We start from the raw sequence: 26346 nt of genomic DNA, 5'->3' as shown, positions 1-26346 counted from the left end.
ATGTCCCCGTGAGTGCCAGGAGGCAGAGGGTGTCCCAGCTCTGTGGGGCTGGCCAGGAAGGAGGGGACACCCTCAGAGGGGAGGGCGACAGTGTGGCCAAAGCAGCCAAGACAAGCCTGAAAGTTGCCCCCGCTGGGAACCCATCCCAGGGGCTGCTCCCCACTACAGGGGCTGGGAGGGAGCTGGGGACAAAGTCACTGTAATGTGAGAGATGGGCGGGCTTTAAAAAGAGGGAAGAAAAAAAATATAGTTTTGAGGCCTTTCTTCTCTCTCACTGTTGTTGTTGTTATTCATAAATAATAATTAAACCACCATTTCCAGCCCAGGCCACTTGTTTTAAATTTCCTGGCTAAAGTGATGTAACAGCTGTGCGTGATGCAACGCCATGTGGAATGCATCATCCAGGAAACCAAAAACAAAATCGCCTTTCTGGCCAAGCGCTCGGCACAGCTCCTGCCCCCAGCCCCAGTGCAGGGGTCCCGCAGCCCCCACGTCTGGGCTGTCCCCAGATGTCCCCGTGGGACCTGGCTCTGGGTGCAGGGGACAGCAAGGTGGGGCAGCTCCTGCTCCGAGCCTGCTGAGCTCCAGGTCAGTTTTAATTAAAAACTTCACAAATCAAGAACTGGCCTTTTGCTGAGGACAAACAAACCTGCACAAGCATGACACGTACCCCGAAGCAGAGGGGAGGGTCTGGTGGGCAGTTTGTCCCATTTCCTCCCACCCCTCCCCCCAAGTTTTGCCCTGCCCTGGGACCTCTCCACAGTGGCCAGGGGAGCCAAAAGCTGCTGGTGACTTCATTGCCACCCCCGTGTCCCCCCACAACTACTGGAGGGATGTGGGGGCTCCCTGGCTCACACCCCTCCACCTGGCAGGGTTTAACTCTCCCTTGGCTTCCCACTGCTACAGGGAAGAATAAACTGCGGGATGCCCCTGCCCATCCCTCTCCCCATCCACCTGCAGCCGGTGCCAATGACCTGCCTTTGGAAAGGGGCTGGCCAGAAAGGACAGAGAAAGGGAAGAAAAAGAAGAGAAGAGAAAGGGGAAGAGAAATGGGAAAAAAAAAAAAAAAAAAAGAGAGAGAGAGAGAGAAATTAACAAACAAAACAAAAAGAAAATCAAAAACCAACCCAAGGTTGCAGTGGGAAATCAGAAGTCAGAGCTGAGGCATTTCGGCAGCCGGGGCTGGAATGTCTGACTCACACTGTGACTAAATGCAAATATGAACTCAAACCTGCTCCTTAAAGTCCTCGGGATCCAGTGAGGATCCCGAGCTCTCACCGGCCCCTTGCCAATGGCCCAGCCCGGCCGGCACTGGCCATGCTGGGTGGCTGCAGGGTGGGCATCTGCAGCGAGCACTGCCCCGCACGCCCCGCTCTGTTTTACCTCCCTGAGCCTGAGAGGGAGCCTGGGGCAGGATGGGGCTCCCAGACCTCAGCTCTGGGTGGGACACGCTCCCTGCTTGTGCCCCTTGCTGTCCCCACGCTGAGGAGACCTCCCTGGTGTTTAGGGCAGGGGGCTCAGTGCAGCACCCGCCTCGCTGGATGGTCCTGGCCCATCCATCTCCTCTGGACCAGGCATCAGGCCCCTGCTGTGGGTAGCTGTCACAACGTCCCCAGTCACAAACAGAAGGAAAAAGGGTCTGGGTCCCTGGAGGGGGCAGCGCCATGCCCAGGGAATCTTAGAGTGGAAACCCAGGCCACCCCAAAGGAAATTCCAGGGAAATGGGGGCTTTTCTCCAGTACACATATAATTTTTTCTAAAGTCTATTTTGTTGCCCAGCACTGACTTGCACTTTATTAATTTCCAGTTTTGTAAGAGGGCAGTGCCTGGTGTCCCACAGCTCCCACTGGGGACAGAGCCTTCCCCACCCATTTCCACTGTACAGAAGCTGGACCAGCCCAGCATTCCCAAGCTCTCCTGGCCAAAGACTGCATTGAGCTTTCCCCAGACCCTCAGGAACCACTGGAATGTGCCCTGAGGACATTGACAGGCCAAGGTCGGGGGGGGGGGGGGGGGGGGGGTGTCAGAACAACGTGCCCCAAAGCTGCCTTTGAACAATCCATCCATCCATCCCTCTGTCAATCCATGCATCCCTCTTTAGGTCTCAATCTTTCCTTCTACACCAGCAGCTCTGAAGACACAAATGGGACCTGAAACTCCTTGGTGATGTCAGGATCTCGACTGGTTTTTGGCTCCGGAAATGGGGCCAGGACACTTCATTCACCCCTCCTGGGTCAGGCAGGTTCTGCCATGGGGCTTGTTCAGGACTCCCCTGCCCAGGGATGGTGAGCTTACACTCAACAGCACCTACAGTGATCTCCAAGGGCTCCACATGAGCAGAGTGTAATCACACAGAGGGGAAACTGAGCCACAGAGACCAGGGACAGAGATAAAAACCCAGCCAGAAGAACTGCTCCTCTTCCAGGGGAGATCACAGCATCATGGGATGGTTTGGGTTGGGAGGAACCTTAAAGCCATCCAGTGGGCAGGGACACTTTCCACCATCCCAGGGTGCTCCAAGCCCCATCCAGCCTGGTCTAAAACACTTCCAGGGATCCAGGGGCAGCCGCAGCTTCTCTGTGCAGCAGAGCTGAGGATGATATCGTGGAGGATGCCCTCCTTTGGACAGTGCTGCCTTTGGAGCCTCCACTACACTTTTCTCCCCAGCATCGCCAGCTCTGAGCATTGCAAGAATCACTGTGAAACTGCTTCGTTTCAGCCACAGCTCCCAGCACTTGGACACAACCTCAGCATTATTTTCTAATTTATCAGCTGTGTGCCATCAGCACAACCAATTGTGAAGATGGTGAAAACTGTTACCCCCATCCCAAAGGTCCAGGGGATGGAAGCAACGAGAACTTGAGATGTTCTTCGGGTCCTTGGGAGAATCTTGATGGTTCTTGGGGCTGCCCTGTGCAGAGCCAGGCGCTGGGCTCTGATGATCCTTGTGGGTCCTTTCCCACTCAGGAGGTCCTAGGATTCTGTGGTTCTGTGTTGCCCATGCTGTGTTTTATGCCCCTATCCCACCTCACAAGGTGCATGGGGGATGTTGAGGTTGCCCCTGAGCCTGAGGCTCCAGCATTTTTCCAGGTGGGGAATGTCACTGGAGCCCCTCTGGTGTCACCTCTGGGTGGATGTGTCTGCACAGCATCCCCATGGTGCCCCTTTGTGCATCCCCTCATCCCCTCTGCTTCCTCCTGCCCTACCAAAATAGCCTGAAATGGGAAACTGAGGGGGCCATGCTGTGAACTCGAAGGGGGAACTTCTCAGCTTCAAGAAAAAACCCACATTGTCAGAGGAGTTTTAAGCCTTCCTGGTTCCCCATGAACAGGCCTGGGGACACACTTTTTGCCATGATGCTGCCACCCACCAGGAAGGAGGCATTAATAATTATAGGCTAATTGATTACAGGCTGCAGAGCTGGGTGGAGAGAAACCTAAGGAGGTTCAACAGGGGCGAGTGTAGGGTCCTGCACCCGGGGAGGAACAGCCCCAAGTGCCAGCACAGGCTGGGGGTGACCCACTGGAGAGCAGCTCTGCAGAGAAGACCCGGGGGTCCTGGTGAATGACAAACTGTCCCTGAGCCAGCAGCGTGTCCTGGGGACAAGGGGACCCTGAGGGGCATCAGGAGGAGCGTGGCCAGCAGGGCAGGGAGTGATCCTGTCCCTCCACTTGGCCGTAGTGAGGCACATCTGGGGTGCTGTGTCCAGTTCTGGGACAAGAAGCACAAGGAGCTACTGCAGAGGGTCCAGCAGAGGCCCCAGAGATGATCTGGGGACTGGAGCATCTCTGTGATGAGGAGAGACCATGGGAGCTGGGCTTGGTTAGTCCAGAGAAGACTGAGAGTGGATCTCACCAATCCATACTCCAAGGGGTGTCAGAGGATGGTGCCAGACTCCGTTCTGGTGCCCAGCAACAGGGTGAGGAGCAGTGGCCATAAACTAAACCAACAGAACGTGAGTTCCACCTCAACGTGAGGAAGAACTTCTTTCCATGAGGGTGGCAGAGCCCTGGAACAGGCTGCACAAAGAGCCTGTGGAGTCTCTGTCCAAGAGAGGAGACTCCAAAACCCACCTGGGTGCATTCCTGTGTCACCTGCTCTGGATGACCCTGCCTTGGCAGGGAGTTGAACTGGATGATCTCCAGAGGTCCTCTCCAACCCCAAGCACTCTGTGAAATGCAAATTCTATTTTCAACATAGGCCAAGTGACCGAAACAGCTCAGAGCAGGAAAGTCTCCTCACTGCTTTATCCCACACTGTCTGCCCATCCCATCCCATCCCATCCCATCCCATCCCATCCCATCCCATCCCATCCCATCCCATCCCATCCCATCCCATCCCATCCCATCCCATCCCATCCCATCCCATCCCATCCCATCCCATCCCATCCCATCCCATCCCATCCCATCCCATCCCATCCCATCCCATCCCATCCCATCCCATCCCATCCCATCATCACTTGACTTTGCCGAGCCACCAGCAGCAGGAGAGCAAAGCTCGAAGGTTTAATTACAATTGTTGACAGGGAAATTATGGCCACACATGCAAAATTAGAATATAATTGTGTTAGGGAAATGTTTCATCTTCTCCCTGTCATCCCCGGGAGCGGAAGGCGGAGGAGGAGCAGCAGGAGAGGGAAGATGTTGGCAGGAGGCCTCACAGTGGGGGGAGTGCCTGGGTTTGGGGTGCTGGGGGATGACACCAGTCCCAAGGGCCACTGGGCACAGGGAAAATGCGGCAGAAGGTGGTGAATGGCTCCTTGTCACGGAGCAGCAGTGACGAGGCAACACTCGCCTGCCCTTGCCCAGAGCTGCAGAGGAAGTGGGGACAAGGGCTGGAGGGACAGGACACAGGGAATGGCTTCCACTGCCAGAGGGCAGGGCTGGATGGGAGATTGGGAAGGAATTGTTGGGTGTGAGGGTGGGCAGGCCCTGGCACAGGGTGCCCAGAGCAGCTGTGGCTGCCCCTGGATCCCTGGCAGTGCCCAAGGCCAGGCTGGAGGGGCTTGGAGCAGCCTGGGACAGTGGAAGGTGCCCCTCCCTGGGGCATGAGGATGGAAGAAGATGAAGTTTAAGGTCCCTCTTCCCCACCAAACTGTTCTATGATTTTATGACTCCATGTGCCTTGAACCAGGAATTCACTGTCAGCTCACACCCCCATCCTTACTGAACTGGGGCAGGGGCCATCCTCACCCCTGGGATGATCCATCCCTGATGACAGGAGATGACTTTGGTCAGTGACCCCATTTAAATGCAGGCAATTCTTTCCACTTTAAAAAAAAGAAAATAAAAGCCAAATGGCCCAAAGCTGCAGGTGACAGCTGGCCCCAGATCTGGCTGCAGAGGGGTCAGGCACAGGGAAAGCCAAACCAGCTCTGCTGACTGATGAGCTTGGAGCTGCCTGGGCAGGACAGGAGCAGCAGCTTTGGCCAGGGAGAGCAGCCCAGCTCCTCCAAAATCCCTGTGCTGGGACCCAGAGTGGATGTAGGCAGACAAGGTGAACCCCTGCCCACACCTGCTGCAACCACGTGTTTGTGCCCCTGTTCCTGCACCTCCTGAACCACGTGTAACTGGGCAAAACAGCATCTCTCCCTCCCCACTCCCAATCCCAGCTCCTCTAAAAACCTACTGGAGACGAGGTGGGGGGAACAGCTCCCGGAACCCCAGGGAATGATAGGAACTCCCTCACCCCAGAGAGCCAGGCAGACACATTCCACAGTCCCATCAGCACCTTTGATCCCAAGCACCTGCCAGCTACTTCCAATTGCCAGAACCGACTGCAACGGTCAAGTGGGCAGGGAAACAGGTAGGGAAGTGTGGACTTCTATCGGTGACACGGGCACTGGGATCCAGGGCACTTGGTGACACAGGGCTGTGTGGTGGGGTTGCACATGGGAGAGAAGGGATTGGGAACCACAGGGAACTAGATAGGCTGGAGAGGCAGCATTGTGCCAAAATCATGAAGTTCGACAAGTTCAAGGGCAAGGTTTTGCACATGGGTCAGGGCAATCCCAAGAAAAGCACAGGGTGGATAAAGAACGGGCAAGGAGCAGCCCTGGGGAGCAGGACTTGGGGGTGTTGGTGGGTGAGAGGCTCAGCCTGCCCCGGCCACGGGCACTGACCCCAGAACCCCCCTGTGCTGGGCTGAGCCCCCAGCGTGGGCAGCAGGGGAGGGGGGGATTCTGCCCCTCTGCCCCGCTCAGGTGAGACCCCACCTGCAGAGCTGCCCCAGCCCTGGGAAACAACAGCAGCAGGACGTGGAGCTGCTGGAGCCAGTGCAGAGGAGAGCACAGAGCTGCTCCAAGGGCTGGAGCCCTTCTGCCCTGGGGACAGGCTGGGAGAGCTGGGGGTGCTCACCTGGAGAGGAGAAGGCTCCAGGGAGAGCTCAGAGCCCCTTGCAGGGCCTGAAGGGGCTCCAGGAGAGCTGGTGAGGGACTGGGGACAAGGGATGGAGGGACAGGACACAGGGAATGGCTTCCACTGCCAGAGGGCAGGGCTGGATGGGAGATTGGGAAGGAATTGTTGGGTGTGAGGGTGGGCAGGCCCTGGCACAGGGTGCCCAGAGCAGCTGTGGCATCCCTGGCAGTGCCCAAGGCCAGGCTGGACAGGTCTTGCAGTGACCTGGGCTACTGGAAGGTGTGCCTGGCCATGGCAGGCAGTGCAACGAGACGAAATTTGAGGCCTCTCCCCATCCAACCTGCTCCGAGACGACCCCAAGATGTCACACACGGACTCTCCATCCCGCTGCCTGCCCCACCGGCCCCCAGGGCTGCGCTGTGCCGGGGAACCGCCAGGCCCAGCGCCCCCCCGAGCGGCGGGCCACGGCCGCCACGCAGATCCCGCCGGGCCCTTCCGGCCCCTCGGCGAGGGTCCCGCGGGACGGCGGCTGCGAAGCAGCAGCTGCCGGGCGGGGGCTCCCGCGGCGGGACCCGCTGGGACCCCGGCCATGCCGGCCCTGCCCCGCCGGGGCCCCGGCGGCGGCGCGGGGGGAGCCGCGGGCGGCGACGGCAACCAGAGGCTACCCCCGACCTGCCGCCCCGCCTCCGCCCCGGTGGGCGGAGACCGCGACAGCCCGAGCTCTGGTTGCCTGGATCACCTGCCAATCAAGCAACAGAGCCTTTCCATTGGTCAGAGCCCTTCTGCCTTATCAGTCCATCTCGTGGAGACCCTGTGTCGTCACCGTTTCTGGTTCCCTGCCGCCCGTCCCCCTCCGCTAGGAAATATAGTCCCCGCCACGGCGGAGCCCTCGCCGAAACGCCGCGGCTCCGTTCTGCGGCTCCGTTCTGCGGCTCCGTTCCGCGGCCCCGTTCTGCGGCCCCCGGTGCGGCCACGCCTGTGCCGGTGCCGCGAGGCGCGCGTGGGGCGGCATCACCCCCCCGGCTCCCCGCTGCTTGTACGGGCGGCGGAGGGATACGGCGGGGGCGGGGCGCGCGGCCGCGAGTCGTGAGGGAGTGCGGGGGGAGGCGGCGGAGGCGGGCGCGGGGGGTGTGGGGGGCTGCGGGGGGAGACGCCGCCGCTGCCGCCGCCGCGGGGAGAACTATGCAGGGGCCGCGGGGCGGGCGGGCGGGACAGCGGCGGGAGGCGGAGCGGCGGCGGCCCCGGCGGCCGCAGCAGCAGCGTTAGGGCCCGGCGCGGCGCGGGGCGGGGCCGCGGGGCGGGCCGGGGCGCACGCGCCGCCCGGTGCGGGGCGATCGCGCCGCTTCGCTACATTGTATCCGCCGGCGGCGGAGAACAATAGGCGCCGCCGCCGCCCCCGGGCCTGGGCGCCGCGGCCGCCCCCGCCCCCGCCGCGACCCCCGACACCCTTCATGCGCTTCCCCTGCCCCGGGCGCGCCGGGCCTGGAACAGGTAAAAAAAATAATAATAAAATGTAGAAATAATAAAATAATAACCAAGCCAACCCGGCCGCGCCGCCCCGGGGCTGCGCGGAGCGGGGTCCCGGCGCTGCGGGCGCGGGGTGCCGGAGCTGTGGGTGCCCGTGTGGCGGGGCTCGCAGCGGTCGCAGCGCTCGGGGTGCGGGCGCGGAGCGGGACGGGACGGGCTCGGCGCTATTGTCCCCTCGGCAAAGTTTGCCGGGGCCGGGGGAAGGGGGGCGGCAGCGGCGGGGCGGGCTCGGGGGGCGTGCGGGCCACTGGGAGGGGGTGCGCGGGTGTCCGCCGGGAAGGGGGGCCCGGTGCTCCGTCCTGCCGCGAACTTCAGCCGAGCACAGCCCACCGCTCGCCCCCGGCCCGCCGCAGCCCCCCCGGGGGTCCCTGAGCCCCTTCCCCGCTCGGGGGCTGCAGGAGCCGCGGGACTCAGCGCGGGGGCGGCTGCTTCGGCTTCCCCCCGGCAGGGAGGGGGCTCCGGGGTCCGCTTCGCCCTCCTGCGCTCCCCGCTCTGGGCGGGGGCTGCCCGCCGGGACCCCCCTCCCTACGGCGTGGGGGTCGTGAACAACTTCCTCCCCACCCCCGGCCCGCGCCCGTCCCGGGCCAGCCGAGCCTTTGTCCGGGCTGGGGAGGGAGCCGGGGGTCGCGGGTACATCTGGGAGGGGGTCCCGGCCCAGCGCCCCGGCCCCGGGGGCTGCTTTGGGGTCAGAAAGTGTGCGTGGAATAAATAAAAATAACCCCGTCCAAGCCTGGCTTTGGGGCGGCCACGGGTTTTGTTCACGTTTTCCCTGGGTGCCTCGGGGGTGCAGGGTTTGAGGGGCTGGGAAGAGATGTGCCCTCCTCCCTCCCTCCTTCCCCGGGTTCTCCGGGGTCTCGTGCCCTCAGCCCCACTGGAGGCACCGGGGCAGAAGGTTGGTAAAGTGGCTTTACAAACACTGACCAGATGCACTGATGACACTTTGAAAAAGGCTTTTCAAAGAAAATGAAAATAAATAAAAGAAAAAAGAAAAAGAAAATTCCCGGGCTTTTTTTTTTTTTTTTTTTTTATAGTGGTGAAGGCTTTTTACACGCTGGGCTGATTTCAGCCTTTTTTTATGAAACTTCATTGAAATGTAGTGCTGAGCCTACAAACACTTTGGATCGTGTGGAGTTCTCTTTTTGTTGGTTTGTTTTTTTGGTTTTTTTTTTGTTTTTTTACTTCTTTTTTTTTTTAAGCTTACGATTAATGAGTTAAATTTATTGGCCAGCTGCCCTTTGTAACCATGAATGAGTTCCTAAAAAAAAGGGCCCCAAAAAAAAAAAAAAAGGGAATCTTTTATCTCATCCCTGGCCTCTCTTCCTCCCTCCCAAAGAAATATTTTTCTATCATAGCAAGCTGGCAAAAAAGATCAATCTCCCTTCTGAAAAAAAATAATCTGTAAAATTAGGAAGAATAATATTTACCTATCTTGCAAGGTTGCCTGGAGGGCTTTATTTTTGCAAAAACACTCCAAAAACAAAATTTTTTTGTCTCCAGGCCCTTTTGGGAGTGGAGAGGTTCAGTTCTCACTGAGCACGGCCTGGCTGGGCATCCCCAAACACAGCCCCTGAAAAAGCAGCTGCAGGTGCTCGGCGACCCGAAGGAAAGAGCTGTAACATCAGACTTTTTTTTTTTTTTTTTTTTTCACTTTTTTTTTTTTAAACAAAACTCAGCAAGGACAAGAGAGCCTCCTGCGGGGAGCCAGTGTGGGGGAAGGCGAGGGGGCGAGCCGAGCCAGACAAGCGCCTGAGTGATAACTTGCCTGAACCCTTTGATAAATGAGTTGACTCTTTTTTTTTTTTTTCCCCTATTTTTTTTTTCCCCCCTTCATTCGCCACACGCCAGGAACAGAATTGGCCTGAACTAGTGGAATTGGCAGCAAAAAACTAACATACAAGTGTGTCTGGTCAATAGAAGGCTTGTTCCTGCCGCTGGGTGCTGTGTGAGGACTCCGACTGTGCTCTGGCCCCGGAGTTGGACGCTGCAGACACGCTCAGGGTTTTTCTTTTCTCGCCCCTCCACTCTTGTCTTTTTAAAATATTCATCAATGGGGTGGGTAGTTTGCTGTAGTCATTAAAATATCTCTCTCCCCTCCCCCTCGCTTTCTCCAGGACTGCCACTGTTGAGTCTGTGGGAATATGAATCAGCAGCAGCAGAGAATGGCTGCAGTTGGGACAGACAAAGAGCTCAGTGACCTGCTGGACTTCAGTATGGTGAGCGAGCGCGGCCGGGGGCTGCGCAGCCCTGGGGCTGGGAGCTGCACAGGGGAGGAAATGTGAGCCTGTAAATTGGACATGATGGGTTTCAGATGTGCCGTGTTTGTGTGCGTGCACATGTGCTGCAACTTGTTTATTTTCAAGTTAAAGCAAAGCCTCTGCCCCTCCTCTCCCCCTCTTCCCCTCAAACGTGTGTTGTTCCCTCGCAGGGAAGGCAGAGAGGTTTCTTTTCTGGATGGGAAATTTTGGGGGAATTAACAGAGTTGTGTGCTCTCTGTTTAAATGCTCACTGGGTGACTGTTTCTGCAGCCATGCAGAGCTGTAACTTCAGTAGCTGATTAATCAAGCTTTTTTCCTCTCCCTAGATCCAGACTATTAAACTTTTGCTCCCACAGGTTATTTTGTCACAGTTTGAAATGTGTCCAAGCTCTCCAGCACGTTACTTTTGCAGGAGTTGGACACTTGTGCTCCCCATGCTCTGCTTTTCTGTATCCTGGAAACCTTGAACTGCATTTAGGAGCTGTTTATTTTCAAAGAAACAGGACCTAAGAGTTCCTCCTGAAGGGTGTGCACAGCTTGGAGGGAGGAGAAGTCCCTTTAGTCACAGCAGAGCAGGGTGAGTCCCTGGCACATCCCGCTGCGGCACTGCCAGTGGTGCTGCCTCTCCTTGGCAGGTGACTCGTGGAGGGCAGAGCTGATGTTCAAAGGCAAATAACTGTCTGTTGGGTTCCTCTGTTGTGTGCTGCACCCTTATGGCACTCACAGCATGTGTCTTGCTGTCGAGATAAGCAAACGTGCTGCAGAGATAGAAACAACAGCTCCAGGAGGGGGAATGGCCGTGAGAGTCACCCCAGTCTGGGTCACCCAGCCCACAGCCCTGCTGGGCTGATCTTCCTGCCCCTTGGAGGAGAAGGCACAAAACGTGGTGGCAGCACTAGGGTCACCTGCTGTCCCGGGGACTGTGACACCTGTGGATGAGGCTCATCTGCTTTTCTGCATCTGCATGCTGAGGTTCAGCCCTGGGAAATAAACCTTTTTCTACAGCTGGGGGTTGTACCTGCCCTGACAGGGCTCTGTGCTGGAAGGGGGGCAGTGGGAGGAGTCTCTCAGCCCCCCCAAGAGCAATTGTCCTGCAGGAGAGGCCCAGTTCTCCCAGTTTCATACTTCTAGTGGGAGGCTGGGTCTGTTAAATTGCTGGTAATAGGCTTTTCTGGTAGAATGTTTTAAAGTGGGTACAGGGACTACAGTGATGGTATCCCTGTGAAACCAGGAATCTGTTCAGGGCTTCCTGTGGTTGTCCCTCTCAGAGGTCCTGCAGGTTGGCAGGAGCCCTGGGGCTTTCCACCAGCTGCTCTTTTGGTCAGTAAAGCCTGGCAGGGGCTGCAGCAACTCCTGCTTTGCTTTTTCTCCTTGGAAAAAAAAATCAAATCCCATTCATCATTTAGGGCTTTAAAAAACCCCCAAGACCATCTTTTCCAATTTAACCAACCATCCTCATTTGCATGCCTAGAGCTGTATTCCCAGGTGGAATCTTGACCTGGTCCCTCTGTACACAAATGTTTCTGTCCTTGGAGGTGACTCCATGCCAAAAAGGCTAAATTTGAGATTGGATTCAATGTTCTTCCACTGGCGTAATTCTCAGAAGGACCAGAACTCACCCTTTGCTGTTCCAAGGCTGGTGTAGAGGTGCTGGGGGTTGCTGCTCACAGCATCAGGGCCTGCAAATGTCATTTTTCAGCAAATGACTGGAAGACGTTCCCTGCAGGATCCGTTGGCCGCCGGGCTCCGGCGCAGCCTGGACCGCAGCCAGCTCTGTTTCACAAACCCTCATCTCCGCACACCCTACTCCTCTCTTTGCATAAAGGGAATATTAGCATCTCTCCTCAAGGATGAGGAGCTGAAATTGAAAAGCTTCCTAGACAGTAGATGGGTCTGTTGAAGAGGCGCTCCATGGTTTGCTCTCCCCGTGTCCTTGGGATACAGGATTTTTGACCACATAGCTTGCTCTTTTAAGTGTATTTATGTTTTTCTTTGAATAAACAGGAGTGGAGCATTGGTTCAGTAATCCTCTCCAGGACAGTAGAGGGGAGGGAAAAGTAGAGATACTTAGACCAGCTGGAAGCATTTGCTTCAGATCAGTATTTTGATTCCTTTTTTCTAGGGAAAATGTGTTCAGCCCCAGCAGTCTGTGGTCCAGCCCTGCCCTGTGTTTTGTGGTGCAGGGAGGGAATTTTAAGGCCCTAAGGGGGTGGTATGGACTGCCATGAGTTCCTGGGGTCAATAAATGACAGGGTTGTGTGAGATGCTGCAAAATGGGCTTGCAGTCCTGAAAGAAGAGACCCATACCCTCTTTAATAAATAAATCCATTGGGTAGATATTGAACTCCAAAGCACTCACCAAAAGCTTTGTGCCACTGTAATTTGCCAAAAAGGGCAAAAATTGAAGGAATTTGTAAGTGAGCAGGGGTCAAAGCAAAGTCCCAGTGATACTTTGGGGTGTGCATGGCAGCACACTTAGCTCTATCCCCAGATAAATTGCCTTTTCTAATTGCCCCAAAGTGCAGGTAATTTGTAAGCCTGCCTTCACCACTGCTCCCTGGCAGCAGGCCCAGATGGGCTGGCAGATCTGGAGAGGGGCTTTCGAGAAAGCATCCTGCCTATAGACCCGAGTGGGCAGCTCAACCTATTGATTAGACTGGGCTTTGGTGGCTGCCAGGCCTTGCAGCTCAGCCTGATGGGCACGGGCTGTGTATGGGGGGAGCTGCTCTTGGCCTGTGCTGTCGGGAGATGCTCAGCCACAAGGACTTGGATTTGAGAAAAAGGTTCATTCCCTCGAGGGTGCTGGGGCACTGCCCAGGCTCCCCAGGGAATGGTCCCAGCGCCAAGGCTGCCAGAGCTCCAGGAGCGTTTGGGCAATGCTCTCAGGGATGCTCAGGGTGGGATTGTTGGGGTGTCTGTGCAGGAACGGGGTTTGGACTGGATGATCCCTGTGGGTCCCTTCCAGCTCCGGGTATTACAGGATTCTAGAACTTTTTGTGGTTACTGGTTATCCCAGGCTGTGTCTCACCTGTGCTAGCGCTGGTGTGCAGTGGGAAGGTGCCACCCAGGTGTCCTGGCTGGGCTGGGCTGCTCCGAAGGACAAGGACACTCCAGGCAGGGGACAGGGGAGTGGAGCAGCCCCGGGTGTGTCGGTGCCACCGAGCACCAGCCGAGCTGGGAGCAACCACGTGCCAGTGCCAGCCGGGGGCTCTGGCAGGAGCGAGGTGCTGTTAACAGCCATGATTATTAGCAGAGTATTAACCATATGCTGTGGGGAGCTGCCTGGCAGAGGGGGTTTCTGGCTCGGCACAGGGTGGGCAGGGGCTTGAGCAGTCACACAGGACCTGCCGCTCAGCGCTGAGCCCGCGCTGCCCCCGCTGCGCCGCCGCGCTCGCAGCTCCAACGCCGGATCCGGGGGTGGGAGCCAAACTGTTGGCAGCAAGCAGGGCTGCAGCAACTCCTGCTGCTCCACTGGAGGATGCTGAAGCCTTGCCCTGCTCCGGCCAAGGCCCAGCGCCTGCATTTCCATGATAAAACTCTGAGTTTTGTTCAGAGCAAAGCAGTTGTGGAATTTAAAGTTTGACTTCATACACAGCGAGCATTTGGGGCTGTAGTCAGGAAGGTCTGTCTTAAGTGAACATGTATAAAATGTCCTGTTGGCAATGTATTTTGAGTCAAATTCTCTCTTCTCCCCAAATTAACAGCTGGATACTTTCCATGCTGCAAAATAGATTTCAGGTTTGGAGTTCAGGCCTGAGGTTGGTTCAGCTTGGAGTTCATCAGGTGGGAGAGGAGAGAGAGTGAGCACTGATTTAATTTTAAAAGAGATGCACTTCTAGATGTGCACAATAGATGAAATGCTGCTTGATGTTTCTTGTTTCTGGCAAATTCCCTTCCTTCCTTAGGAGTTTGCTGTATGAAGTGCAGGGTCTCTTGGCTATAACTTCCTCAGGGGAGGGTGCAGGCATTTGGATATTCCCCTGCTGTGGATTTGCCTCTTTCACTCAGGGAGAAATGGAGGGAGAATAAATTCTTTGGGAGGAGTGGACATTGAGCTAGGAGGGAACGCAGAAGTTGTTGTCAGCTCTCAAGGAGGCTGGAGATAGGACTTTAAAAATCAAATACAGCAACTTAAGATAGGGGATTTTACATAACCGTTTAAATCTACATTATTCAAATCTAACAAAGGCCAAGTAATGACCCAATTACAACTCTTGAGAGCTCATGCCTGGGTCCCTCCTCAATGCCTGGGTCCCCTGGTAGGTGCCAGCTCCGGTTCATCTCCTCCCTCCCCCCAGTTTATTTTTAAAGCAGCATTTAAAAGCAGAAAGGAAATTTGCAGTGGGTGGATGAACTTTGCCTCTGAGCGACACACGCCACCGAAGGCACTTCACGTATGACTTGTGCCGGGCTCCTCGGGGCAGCCTCAGCCCACACCACAGTGGAAAAAGAGGCTGAGAGCAAGAAAAAAGCCCAAAATGCATCCTGGGGTTGGCAAGTGATAGGTGTGGAGGGGTAACCCAAGGTTCCCTCCTCCCCATCACTCTTCTTTGACAGCATGAGGTTGTATCATGGCTTGGGCTGGAGCTCAGGGAAAGGTTCTTCCCCCCGAGGGTGCTGGGGCACTGCCCAGGCTCCCCAGGGAATGGTCCCAGCCCCAAGGCTGCCGCAGCTCCAGGAGCGTTTGGACAACGCTCTCAGGGATGCTGAGGGTGGGATTGTTGGGGTGTCTGTGCAGGGACAGGGGCTGGACTGACCATCCCTGTGGGTCCCTTGCAGCTCAGGATATTCCAGGATTCTGTGCTTTAGCATCTCCACTTGCCATCCTGCAGGAAGGGGTCCATGACTCCTAAATCCTCCGGGGAGGCAGAGCAGGAAGGTGTTGCATCAGCCTCAAACTCTCTCTCCAAGCAGCTGTAGGAGGGGAGGAGTTCCCCTGGCTGAGGGGGGGTGTTGGGGGTGTTTTGGGGGTGCTGGACATCGCTGTCCTGGGGGGACCCTCCTCCTGTTCTGCACAAGCAGAAGGTGCTGGGTGCACAATGGAACAAAGCTGTTCCTTTTCTCCACTCGAGTTTGCTGCTCAAACCTTGGGTTTTTCAGCCTCAGCAACTGCTGAGCAGAAATGCTCATGGAAAGCTGCAGTGCTGGGTTTGTTTGGTTTTGGGTTTTTTGGGTTTTTTTGTGTGAGTGTGCTTTTTGCTGGTCCGTTCATGCTGCATCCCTTCCTCCTTGCTCGCACATGCAGACCTGCCCCCTGCCACTTGGCAAAAAGGGAGTTTGATCTCAGTCTTCTTCCTACCTTGAGAAAAGGGAGTGAGCACAGGCAGGGTGGGATCAGCCACCTAAGTTCCATTTTCAGCACTTTTGGGGATGTTTGCAGAACCCCCCTCCTGCCCTGCACGGGGGAGGGGGGCTCAGGGAAGCCCTGCAGCGGTGCAGAGGAAGGTGAGCTGCAACATTTGGGGTTTGTTTTTATTTTCTAGCCCAACTTCCTGAGGAAACAAAGCTCATCCGATGGTAGGGCTGCTGGGCCACCCCAAACACCTCGGGAGCCCCTGGGGTGAGCGGCAGCCTGGGGGCACATCTGAGGGGGCCAGGGGGCCGTGGGCAGGCAGGTGAGGGCAGGTGTGTGCAGGCAGCCAGGGTGAACACTAAACACTGTTTACACCTTCATTTAAATCTGTGTATAAAACATCTACACCCTGCGCATGCATATATATGATCCCAAATTTGTGCTCTTTATGAATGGCAGTTGGTTCCTTAACTACTCTCTTTGCATCTCTACCACATTTAACTGTTTTTTGTTGGGTTTTTTCTCCACCCCAGCATTTGTGAAAACAAAGCTGGGCAGACAGTTCCGTACAAAGGAATGTTTCTGACCACAGCCAGACATCAGCTATGTCAGGGCATGAAACACTGCCTTTCTGTAGGCTCTTGTGCCATTACATTGTTTAATCTTCAAAGCATTAAACTTTTGAGTTACTCAGACATTACAAAGCTAAAAATAATAAAAATTCAAATGACTTGGTGGTGAAAGTATCTTGAGTAGAAAAAGGATATTAAAATGTTAATTCACTAAGCATTTTCCCACCAGTTGTTTTATTGGCTGGAGCTCCATTTGTGTGGAGGAGAATTACTGCTGCACGCAGGTGCATGTAAATTATTAAATAGCAGTCTCTGAAACTCTCACAACTTTTATTAAAAATATTTATACAGGTTAGGTGACGAGGTGTGCAGTATTTTTGAGGAAGCTGCTGGCAGGAGAGGCTCAGTTGTGATAATGAAGCTGCAGTGATAGAGCAAACAAGTCCCCAGAGCAACCAATTTTGTGAAATATATTAATGTTTTAAATCATGAGTAACTATATTTGCCCTTGGAACAGCTTCCTCCCCCCAGGCCCCAGGGCTGTGTCAGGTCCTGGTGCTGCTGGAGCCCCCAGAGCAGCAGGGTGGGAGCTGCTGCATGAGGCTGGGGCTCATCCGTGAGCCCTCCCTGCCCGTGCCAGCCAGACCCACAGGCAGCCCTTGTCCTGCCCAGGCACTGCACGTGGCTGGAGGTGTGGGATGGATCAGGACTCCTGTGGGAGCTGGGCTGCTGAGGGATAAAACAGCTTTGCTGTCATTATCCTGCTGGCGTTTTATGAATGGAGCCGGCCTTTCCCCAGGGCTCACCTGTAGCCAGGGGGAGCAATTTTGGGATGGAACTGTTGGTTTGGACCACAGCAGGGATGCTCCTTGGCTGGTTTCCAGCTGCCCCTGTGGACCCTGGGGTTGTGCGTGTGGGGATGTGTGTGTGAGAGCAGGGCTGTGCCTCCCTCCTACCCCTCCTGAGCGGAGCAGGGACACGAGGAAAGGTTTTTGCATCAATGATGGGCAGCCTCCCCCCCTCCCCTCCCCCAGGGTGACTCCTTTGCAGCAGCACACTAAAACCAACATACTGAAATCTCTTTTCTCTTCCTTTCTCTCTCATCTTCTTGTTTTTCTAGATGTTTCCCTTGCCAGTGGCTAATGGAAAAAACAGACCCACGACCCTTGCAAGCACTCAGTTTGGAGGATCAGGTACTGTCTTCTTACTTATTTTTTTCCCTTATACCGTAATGTTTCTTGCAGTAAAATTGTGTTTGGTTCCAGAGACGCTGTAGGGGAGGGGGTTCTGTATTTTGGTGATGTATTTTTCTGGTGGTGCTCTGCTGCTGTTTCTCTGGATGGTTTCCTTGTTGCTCCATGTATCTCTGGGTGGGCAAAGCTGCTCCTGCTGAGCTGCCTCCCATTAAGATGCTGCTGCCTGAGCTGGAGGTTGTTGTCCCACTGCTCCAGGAGCCTGGGATCAGGCTGGGCTGGTCTCTTAAGCTGCTTAGATGTGTCTGCACTGCCCTGGAAGACTTTTGCTGAAGATGGGGTGGTGATGGCTCATTCTTGGTGCACTTTGGGGGTCTGCTCCGTGCAGCCCCTCCAGCAGCTCCCTGCTGTTGGATGGGCTCTCAGCATTCCCAAAGGGATCTTGCAAAGCCCTCCAGGGTGCCAAGCGGGGACCAGGGATGCTGACAACCAAGGGCTTTGGGACCAGAGCAGTGGAGAGGAGTGGGCTGGAGAAGTGGCTGCAGTTGGAGGCTGAAAATGCACTGGTTGGTTGGAGGCTCAGGTGGAGGAATCCTGGGCACTGCTGGGCCAGGGTTTTAATGCCTAGGGAAGTTGCTCTGTGCAGGGCTCACGCAGCCCCTGGCATGAGGGAAGTCCAGCTAATTTGCCTTTCTTGCTGAACACTTTGTGGATGGTTAAAACTCAACCTTCCCTGCCCTGGGCTGGCTCCAGTGGCGCAGGGAAGCTCCTGGCTGTGCTGTGACACTGGGAGGCATCCCAGAGACTGAGCTGGGATTTCTGGAGAGCAGCTTTGATGCCCCAGTGGGGCACTGGAGAACCTGCAGCAATGGGATGGGGGCTCTGCCCTGCCCTGCCCTGCTCCTGCCCTCCTGGCCCAGGCAAATGTGATGCTCTCAGACTGAGCTGTTTAGCTGCATGTCAAGATGGTTTTGAGCAAACACTTTTGCAGGGAGGGAAGCTGTTGAGTGGGCGCTGGAGGAAATTGGAGGGGAGAAAACTCTTGGGTTAACCCAGATGGAAGATGATCTCTCCAGCGAGTGTTCCTTGTGCACCTTGTGCTGTTAAAATAATCCACAAAAGACATGCTACACGCTGGGGGGAGAAGAGCAGTGCAGGAGCTCCCATTAATCCATTTCCTGCTCAGAGCCTGCCTTGGCTGCCAGATCTGTGGTGCTGGCCAGGAGCAGAGGCTGGAGCAGCCCCTGCGGCACAGCCAGACCCCCTCCAGCCCAAACGACACCAAATCTTTGATTCCCCCCCACCCCTTCTTTTCTTTCGGGTGAATGAAAGGTAATGTTGACACCACCCTTCCTCTGGGCTGCTGCTCTCTGAGCCTGACTGGGAGCAGTTCATAAAAACAGAGCACTGATGTTATACAACTGCACTGAGGGACGTTGCACAATCCCTGCTGTCCCAGCCCTGGACGAGGCAGAGGCTCCCTCATCCTGCCTCGGGCATCCTGGCTTGGGAATGCAGCTCAGGGCTGGGTGTAGGGCAAGAGCTTTGCTCCAGCAGCAGAGTTATCCCTTGATCAGCCATCCTTGGCCTCACCTGGAGATCAAGGGACACATTTCATCTAAGTGTCAGCTTTTGGACTTCTCCCTGCTCCTGCATCTTTGGCTTTTTGCTGGTGGGGTGAATAACTGCAGTAAGGCAGTTGTGCCATGCAGAAGGCTGTGCTCTGCCTGTTAGAGGGATCCCAGGTGTCCAGACCAGGCTCTAGGAAATGGCAAGAGGTTGTTCTCACGGACTGTTGGTTTGTTGATTTAGCTTTATTCACTGATGCAATCAGGTACTAGTTAGAATAGCAGAATAATGGAAGTCTTTGGTTTGGAAGGGGCCTTAAAGCTCACCTTTTTCCACCCCCTGCTGTGGGCAGGGACACCTTCCACTAGACCAGGTTGCCCCAAGCCTCATCCAACCTGGCCTTGGTCATTCCCCAAGCTAGTTCATCCCCCAGGCATAGGCAGTCATCAAGCTCAAAATTTGATTTGGAGTCATCATTTACCTTGATGTGGTCAGAGGGTGGAAAGCAGATGGTCCTTGGATTTGGGGACCTGGGCTTGCAGGGGAAGCAGAGCACCTCACAGCACACCATAACCTGGACCTGGAGGTGATCACCCTAAACCTTGCCATGCAGGAAGGCCTGGGCTACTTCTTTGATGTGCCACATGTGTTCCAAGCACTTCTCAGTCAGGGCCCTGGACCAGCAGTGAAGACAGTGCAGCAGCATTTCCCCTCTGCCTGCAAAGGAGAAGCAAACACTGATTTGTCTGAGTCTTAGCTTGGTGCAGTGCACCACAGTGCCAGGATCTTTTTATTTGGGCTTGTTGTGGTAACCTCAAGATAACAAACTGATGTTGTCTGATGTGCCAGAAATATTGGTGTTTTATCCTTCTGCCCACCCAGGATGGGAGCACGTCACTGGGTTGGACATGGGAATTCATGATCTCCCTCTTCCCATCTCCTTGTGGAAATGCTGGGGCAGTGTGCAGCTCCCCTCCAGAGGAGCTGTTATCCTCCAGGTTCTTTCCTCCTCAGGGAGGTGAGGAGGGAAGGAGGGAAGAGAGCAAAGCACTGACTGACCAATCCTGGCCAAAATGAGATTCTTGCTTCCAAAGTCCAGCTGGTAAATAAAGGAGCAGAAGCATTTGAAACAGGGAATCCCAGTGATAAAATTGTCCCAAATTCAAATCCTTTTCAAATTCAAAATTTCTTTACCATAAGTGTTGTTAACCGTTGGCACAGGCTGCCTAGGGCAGTGATGGAATCATCATCCCTGGAAGTGTTCAGAACAGGTGTTGGTGTGGCACTTGAGAACATGCTTCAGTGGTGAACATGGTGCTGGGCTGACAATTGGACTTGAACATCCTAAAGATCTTTTCTGACTTTAACAACTCCATGTTTCTAACAACCACCCTGGCCAAGCTGCTGGTGGCCCCATTACCAAGGGAAGCCCCTTTTCTCCCTCAGGCCAGAAAAATTCAAAGTGACCATGCAAGCCCTCTAGCTCCAAGATCCCTTTGCTTTCCCATTTGCCTCCTGATTTTATTTTAAGCCCTGCCACTGTTTCTCTCATTTCTGTCCTCAAATGCTCCGGGGAGGAACTGGTTTCGCTCCCCCGCCGCATGGACAATTCAGCACCTCCGCTCTGCCTTTTCTTGGCAAGGAGAGACCCAACAATTGCCACAAGGATGGAGCTGACGTCACCCAGCCCGTGGCTGCAGCATTTATAGCACATATAGGTCACCACGTGAAGTTGGTCTTCCTGGGGCTGGGAGCTGCAACCAGTGTTTTCCAGCATGGGCTGTTTGCTGCTGGGGTTTTATTTTAGCCAGGGTGCTCAGCCTGTGCCTCCTGTCCTGCTCCTCAAAGGGGTTCACTGTCCCCTCCCCAAAAAGTGTTTGCTATTTGCAGTAGGAAAATATCTCAAAGCCTGTCCCCCCTCGTATCATAGTTCATAAATGACTAATCTGAGCTGCAGCAAGCTCCCTCCCAGTGCTTCATCGAGCCCTGCCTCAAGCAGGAAACCACTGGCGCTGAATTTCACATGGAAATGACCATTTTAATTGACATCGAGGCAGTGGGAGTGGCCGGCGGCAGCAGAGTTGTGCTGTGGCCTCGTGGCTGCTGAGTTTTCGGCAGGGTTGGTGTGTGCTGGTTACACCTTTGCTCCAGCAAAGGGATTTGGGCTCTGCAGAGCAGGGAAATAAACCCAAGGCACGTGGTTGTGTGAGGTAAAACATCTCCTGGAGCAGCACACGAGCAGCACTTCCACCTGTGGGTAATGTGGAGGGTGTGCAACCATCTCCCTTCCCATCCCAAATGGTGTGGGGTGCCAGGACTGGGTCCCAATGGGATGGGAGCCATGGGGTCTCCTGCTGACAAACTATTCTGCTCTCAGCAAGAAAAGCCTCTGCTAATTTTTTTCCTTTTCCTCCCCTTTTAAATAAGCGAGTTCAGCACTAAGTGCCTTTTCCTTCCTGCTTTGTGCCAAAGTGGGTTGGGCTCTTTGCTTGGGCTTTCGTGTGGGTCTAGGAGGGAGAGTCCCCTCCTCACCCGTGCTGTGATTCCCACCCCCAGAATTGGTTGGGTGCTTCCTTGCTGGTGAGCTGAGGCTCCCTGTGAGGGAATTGCTTTGATCGGGGGAAGTTCATCAAGTCCATTTGAAGCTGGTGAAGCAGGGAGTTTTTCAAAGGATTACAAGCTGGTGCATGTAACAAATTTTAAGTTATAGTCTGGTGAACAAAGCAAATGGATTCTCCCTGGAGGGAGGCGAGCCCAGATCCCCTTTGAAACTCGCTTTAAACAACTCACAAACTTGGATACCTGTGGCAACAGCACCGAGAGTCATAAATTCTCTTAAAGCTGGGGTTGTCTCTTTAATTGGTGCTATGGGGGAGCTGTTTGAAGGTTTTAATTACTTTGAGTGTGCAGGCAGCCCTGTGCTGGGAAGCTCCAAGCGGGATGGGCAGGCTCTGCTGCAGCAGGATGATGCTGGGCTCCCCTCTGCTCGTGGAGTTGGGTGGTTTGCAGGGACACCACGGCAGGCAGGGCTGGGAAGAGCCAAGCACAGCATTTCTGTCACTGTGCTGTCAGCAGTCGAGTCCCAGGCTGCAGAAACCCGTTTGCAACTGTTTTCCATAGTGAGGAAAGCAGAAGCTTTTATTAGCAAGGCTGTATCACGTTTTCCTACTAACTGCCTCGAGTTCCCACATGTTTTGCTTATGCTGTAGTGGGAGTGCTGGGCTCCGCTTGCTATTTTGATGGATGATGAAAGGCAGACATGAGGTGTGCAATATGGGACTTGATATTTAGAACTGGCACTTCCCGTTCAAGTTTGGGATGCGGGCTGCGTGTTTTTGTGGCGTGCCCATGCAAACTGTCACCAAACACACCAAACACAATGCCACCACAACAGAAAAAGGCAAAGCAGAAAAATTCATTTGCCAGGCCATTGGTGTGACCGTTTGTTTCAAAGTAAATGTTACTGTTCAACCATTATCAAGGGAAATCAAAGGAGAGCTGGGGGTGCTCACCTGGAGAAGAGAAGGCTCCAGGGAGAGCTCAGAGCCCCTTGCAGGGCCTGAAAGGGCACCAGGAGAGCTGGAGAGGGACTGGGGACAAGGGATGGAGTGACAGGACACAGGGAATGGCTTCCACTGCCAGAGGGCAGGGCTGGATGGGATATTGAGAAGGAATTGTTGGCTGTGAGGGTGGGCAGGCCCTGGCACAGGGTGCCCAGAGCAGCTGTGGCTGCCCCTGGATCCCTGGCAGTGTCCAAGGCCGGGCTGGACAGGGCTTGGAGCAGCCTGGGACAGTGGACGGTGAACCTGCCCACAGCAGGGGTTTGGAAAATGAGCTTTGAGGTCTCTTCCAACTCAAAAAACATTCTGGGATTCCATGGAAAAGCCTTGCCGTGGCCAGGTCCAGCTTGCAAAGCCGTGCAGTCTCATTGCCTCCAAGTACAGTCCCTGCACCCCCCTGCTCTCCACAGCGCTGGAACCTTTCCAGTCCTGCTACTGGCAGAGTCATGGGATGCAGGAGGATGCTTCAGGTATGGCAGGGACACACCTGTGGGCTGCAGCCCCCACCCTGCTGGTAACGAAGCCTGGACACTCTCAGTGAGATTCATCTCCTCTCTGCGAGTTGGGCTTCCTGCTTTGGTTTTGTCTTTGCCCTTGGGAAGCTCCTGTTCTCCTGCCTCTCTCATTCTGCTCCCTGTTTTTCCTGTGGGGTGCATCCCATTTACCAGGATATGAAAAGAAAGAGAAGAAAAGAATTGGAGAGCCCAAAAGCTGGGGGCAGAGCTTGCAGGTCAGCAGGAAATAACATGTTTGGGGCAACAAATGGCAGGGGAAGGTCTTCACACCTGTGTGCCTTAATCCATCTCTGATCCACCTCTTCTGGGGTGCATGTTCCTGCTCCCAGGGCTTCCCCACCTGCACAGATGTTTCTCCTGTGTCTTTGCAGTGAGATTGAAACAGAATCCCAGAATGATTTAGGCCCATCTCATTCCATCTCTTGCCATGGGCACCTTCCACTATCCCAGGTTGCTCCAAGCCTTGTCCAACCTGGCTTGAAATATGAAGGGCTCTCTCTTTCTTGCAATTAATTTTTCCCCTTGAATTTTATTTCACTACTGGGAGCGGGGGTGTCCTGTCCTGCCAGAGGCACAGCTGGTTTCTAATGGACACATGAGGAGCGAGTTTGGGAAGAGCAGGGATGTGGGGACAGTGCTGTGGGGATGCTCCTTTAGCACTTGGGAAGAGGCAAATGTAACACAGTCCCAGTCTCAGTGTGTGTTTGAGGGCTGAAGGGTGCATGTTTTCAAGGGAAGGTTTTGGGGGGATTCTTTGGAGGTTTTTTTGTTCATCTCCCACCTGGAGAAGAATCCTCCTGACTGAATTTAAGATCATTAACTGGGAAAGAGTATAGAGAATGCTGGGGGTTCCACAGCTAAAGCTGTACTGAGATAAGTGACAGCTTTTGTTTAGAAACTGCCAGTTTGCCACAGACCTTGTTTAAGCACAGTTTTAACTTTGCCAGAATTGCTGAAGCAGTGCAGGGCTCTCTTCCCGGCAGAGCTCTTTCCTGTCCTGGATGAGGCAGTTCTGTACCAGTGAGGCTGTGCCAGCATGAGGGGCTCTGATGGGATCAGTGTGTCTTGTGTAAAAATGTGAGGGGCTGAGGGGAAGCTGGGCTTGGTGTGCAGCTTCTGAAAGAACAGGTACAAGCACTGCCTTGTCTTTAATGAGAGGAGCTGGTGGGCAGCAATTAGTAAGTAAAGAGGGTAAGTTCAGCTTAGATATTGAGAAGAAATTCTGCCCTGTGAGGGTGGGGAGCCCCTGGATCCCTGGCAGTGTCCAGGGCCAGGCTGGACAGGGCTTGGAGCAGCCTGGGACAGTGGAAGGTGTCCCTGCCATGGGGTGGCACTGGATGGGCTGTAAGATCGCTTCTAATCCAAGCCATTCTGGGATTCTGTGAATTCCCTCTGTCACTGCCCTGTTCCTCAGGGCTCTCACCTCCATTCCAAGCATTTCAGTGACCTCTGGAGGGCAGGCAGGGCTCTGGGGTTTGGTGCAGCTCTGCCTCAGTTCACCTCTAATGCTGCCCCAGCCCAGGGCTGCCCAAGCAGCACATTGGCTCAGCCTGCCAGCTCGAGGCCTCCACGCTTGTTGTGCCCTTTCCAAAGGGGAGAGATGGCTTTGGAAGGGGCCCAGCAGGTCTGGCAAGTGTTGCTGCTGGACCTGGCTGCTGCTAATTTGCAATTCCTCATGCCCTGTGGGGTGCCCTGCTGCAGCACGTGTGCCACGTGTGACCAGCTCCTCAGCCTGGTGCATCTCCATTGTTAATGCTTGTGTGCAGTAACACTCAAACTGCAATTATTAGTAGTATTTTTAATTAGAGACAACAAATGGCTGTATCAGGGGTGTGGGTTTAATGCAAAGTGCTATTTTGTTACTCTGGAGGGCTTCATCTCTCACCTGGTATGGCATTCCCCAATGCACACAATTGAAGGACAATATAAATACCTGGCTCCTGACTGTTATATCTGTTGTCTTGGTGGCCTGGAGAGGATCCTCTTCACTTCTGCCCAGCCTGTGCTCCCTGCTCCACGTACAGGATGGAAGGATTCACACAGGGCCACTTCCATCATGGGAAGGGAGGGAGATGAGGGGGAGACAGTGGTGGATGTAGGGATAATAAAGTTGTCTCAGAGATGTCAAAAAGTTTACCCGCATCAAGAACAAGTCCAGAGGAGGCCACGGAGATCCTCCAAGGGCTGGAGCCCCTCTGCCCTGGAGCCAGGCTGGGAGAGCTCACCTGGAGAAGAGAAGGCTGCAGGGAGAGCTCAGAGCCCCTTGCAGGGCCTGAAGGGGCTCCAGGAGAGCTGGAGAGGGACTGGGGACAAGGGCTGGAGGGACAGGACACAGGGAATGGCTCCCACTGCCAGAGGGCAGGGCTGGATGGGAGATTGGGAAGGAATTGTTGGCTGTGAGGGTGGGGAGGCCCTGGCCCAGGGTGCCCAGAGCAGCTGTGGCTGCCCCTGGATCCCTGACAGTGCCCAAGGCCAGGCTGGACAGGGCTTGGAGCAGCCTGGGACAGTGGAAGGTGTCCCTGCCATGGCAAGGAGTGGGAATAAGCTTTTAAGGTCCCTTCCAACTCTAATCATTCTATGGTTCTGTCTGCTGTTGGATTCCCATCTGTGTGGGCTGAGATATCCTGCCCTCTCCCAACACATCCAAACAGCTGGGAGTGGGGGCACAGAATCACCCACCAGTCCCTGTGTGGTCAGGACAAGGGACCTGGGCAGTGGGTTTGCCCTTTGCCCTGTGGGGCAAAGGACCTGGCTGCTGGGGTTTCCTTAGCATGTCCCCAAGCCCAGCTGGAGCCATGCAGCATCAACCTGATCACCTTGGGAAGCCAGGATGGCAGTGATCCTCTTGGTGCCCCTTCTCCTGAGGGGAGGCAGAGGGGCAGGGGCTGAGCTCTGCTCTGGGACAGGAGCCCAGGAAGGGCTGGAACATGTCAGGGCTTGGGCTGGAGCTCAGGGAAAGGTTCTTCCCCCCGAGGGTGCTGGGGCACTGCCCAGGCTCCCCAGGGAATGGTCCCAGCCCCAAGGCTGCCAGAGCTCCAGGAGCGTTTGGACAACGCTCTCAGGGATGCTCAGGGTGGGATTGTTGGGGTGTCTGTGCAGGGTTAGACTGATGATCCTGTGGGTCCCTTCCAGCTCAGGGTATTCCAGGATTCTGTGATCTCCAGCTAATGGGCAGCTCCCAGACCCACAAAGCCCTGGGATGATGTGTTGGCCTGACTGCACGTTCCTGGTGCTTGTGGAGGAGGGATTGCATTTTAGGAAATCCAGGCTTTTTCAGAGGCTGGTAGCAGGCCCTGTGCTCAGACAGTCAGTGCCTGGTCCCCTCCAAGCTGAGCCCATCCTGTGCACACTTCAGAGCCCCCTCTGCCAGGAGGTCCCCAAATACCTGGCAAGCTTTGATTAGCACATTAGCTTAAACAAATCGAGTTATACACCCACAGAGGGAAGAGGTGCCACACTCCTTCAGTGGTGACTTAGAGTTTAATTAATTTTGTTGCCAAATGAGG

At 55.0% G+C, this 26346-nt stretch overlaps 1 protein-coding gene across 5 annotated transcripts in view; it reads left to right on the top strand.

Moving 5' to 3' along the window:
• The first annotated feature begins 7568 nt into the window (after window positions 1-7568).
• The window catches only part of TCF3 (transcription factor 3), an 83388-nt gene continuing 64610 nt past the window's right edge, over window positions 7569-26346 (top strand). For 2 of the 5 annotated variants that reach the window (XM_063403116.1, XM_063403115.1), the window contains exons 1-3: window positions 7569-7847; window positions 9995-10096; window positions 17124-17196. In XM_063403116.1, the coding sequence (XP_063259186.1) occupies window positions 10022-10096; window positions 17124-17196 (148 nt within the window). In that variant the 5' untranslated portion in view covers window positions 7569-7847; window positions 9995-10021. The remainder of the gene's footprint in view (window positions 7848-9994; window positions 10097-17123; window positions 17197-26346) is intronic. The other 3 variants (XM_063403121.1, XM_063403118.1, XM_063403117.1) reach the window with 2 other exon arrangements.

This window comes from Prinia subflava, chromosome 8 (assembly GCF_021018805.1).
Source record: "Prinia subflava isolate CZ2003 ecotype Zambia chromosome 8, Cam_Psub_1.2, whole genome shotgun sequence".
Classification (NCBI taxonomy): Eukaryota; Metazoa; Chordata; class Aves; order Passeriformes; family Cisticolidae; genus Prinia; species Prinia subflava.
This window is presented reverse-complemented; position numbering and strand designations above follow the sequence as displayed.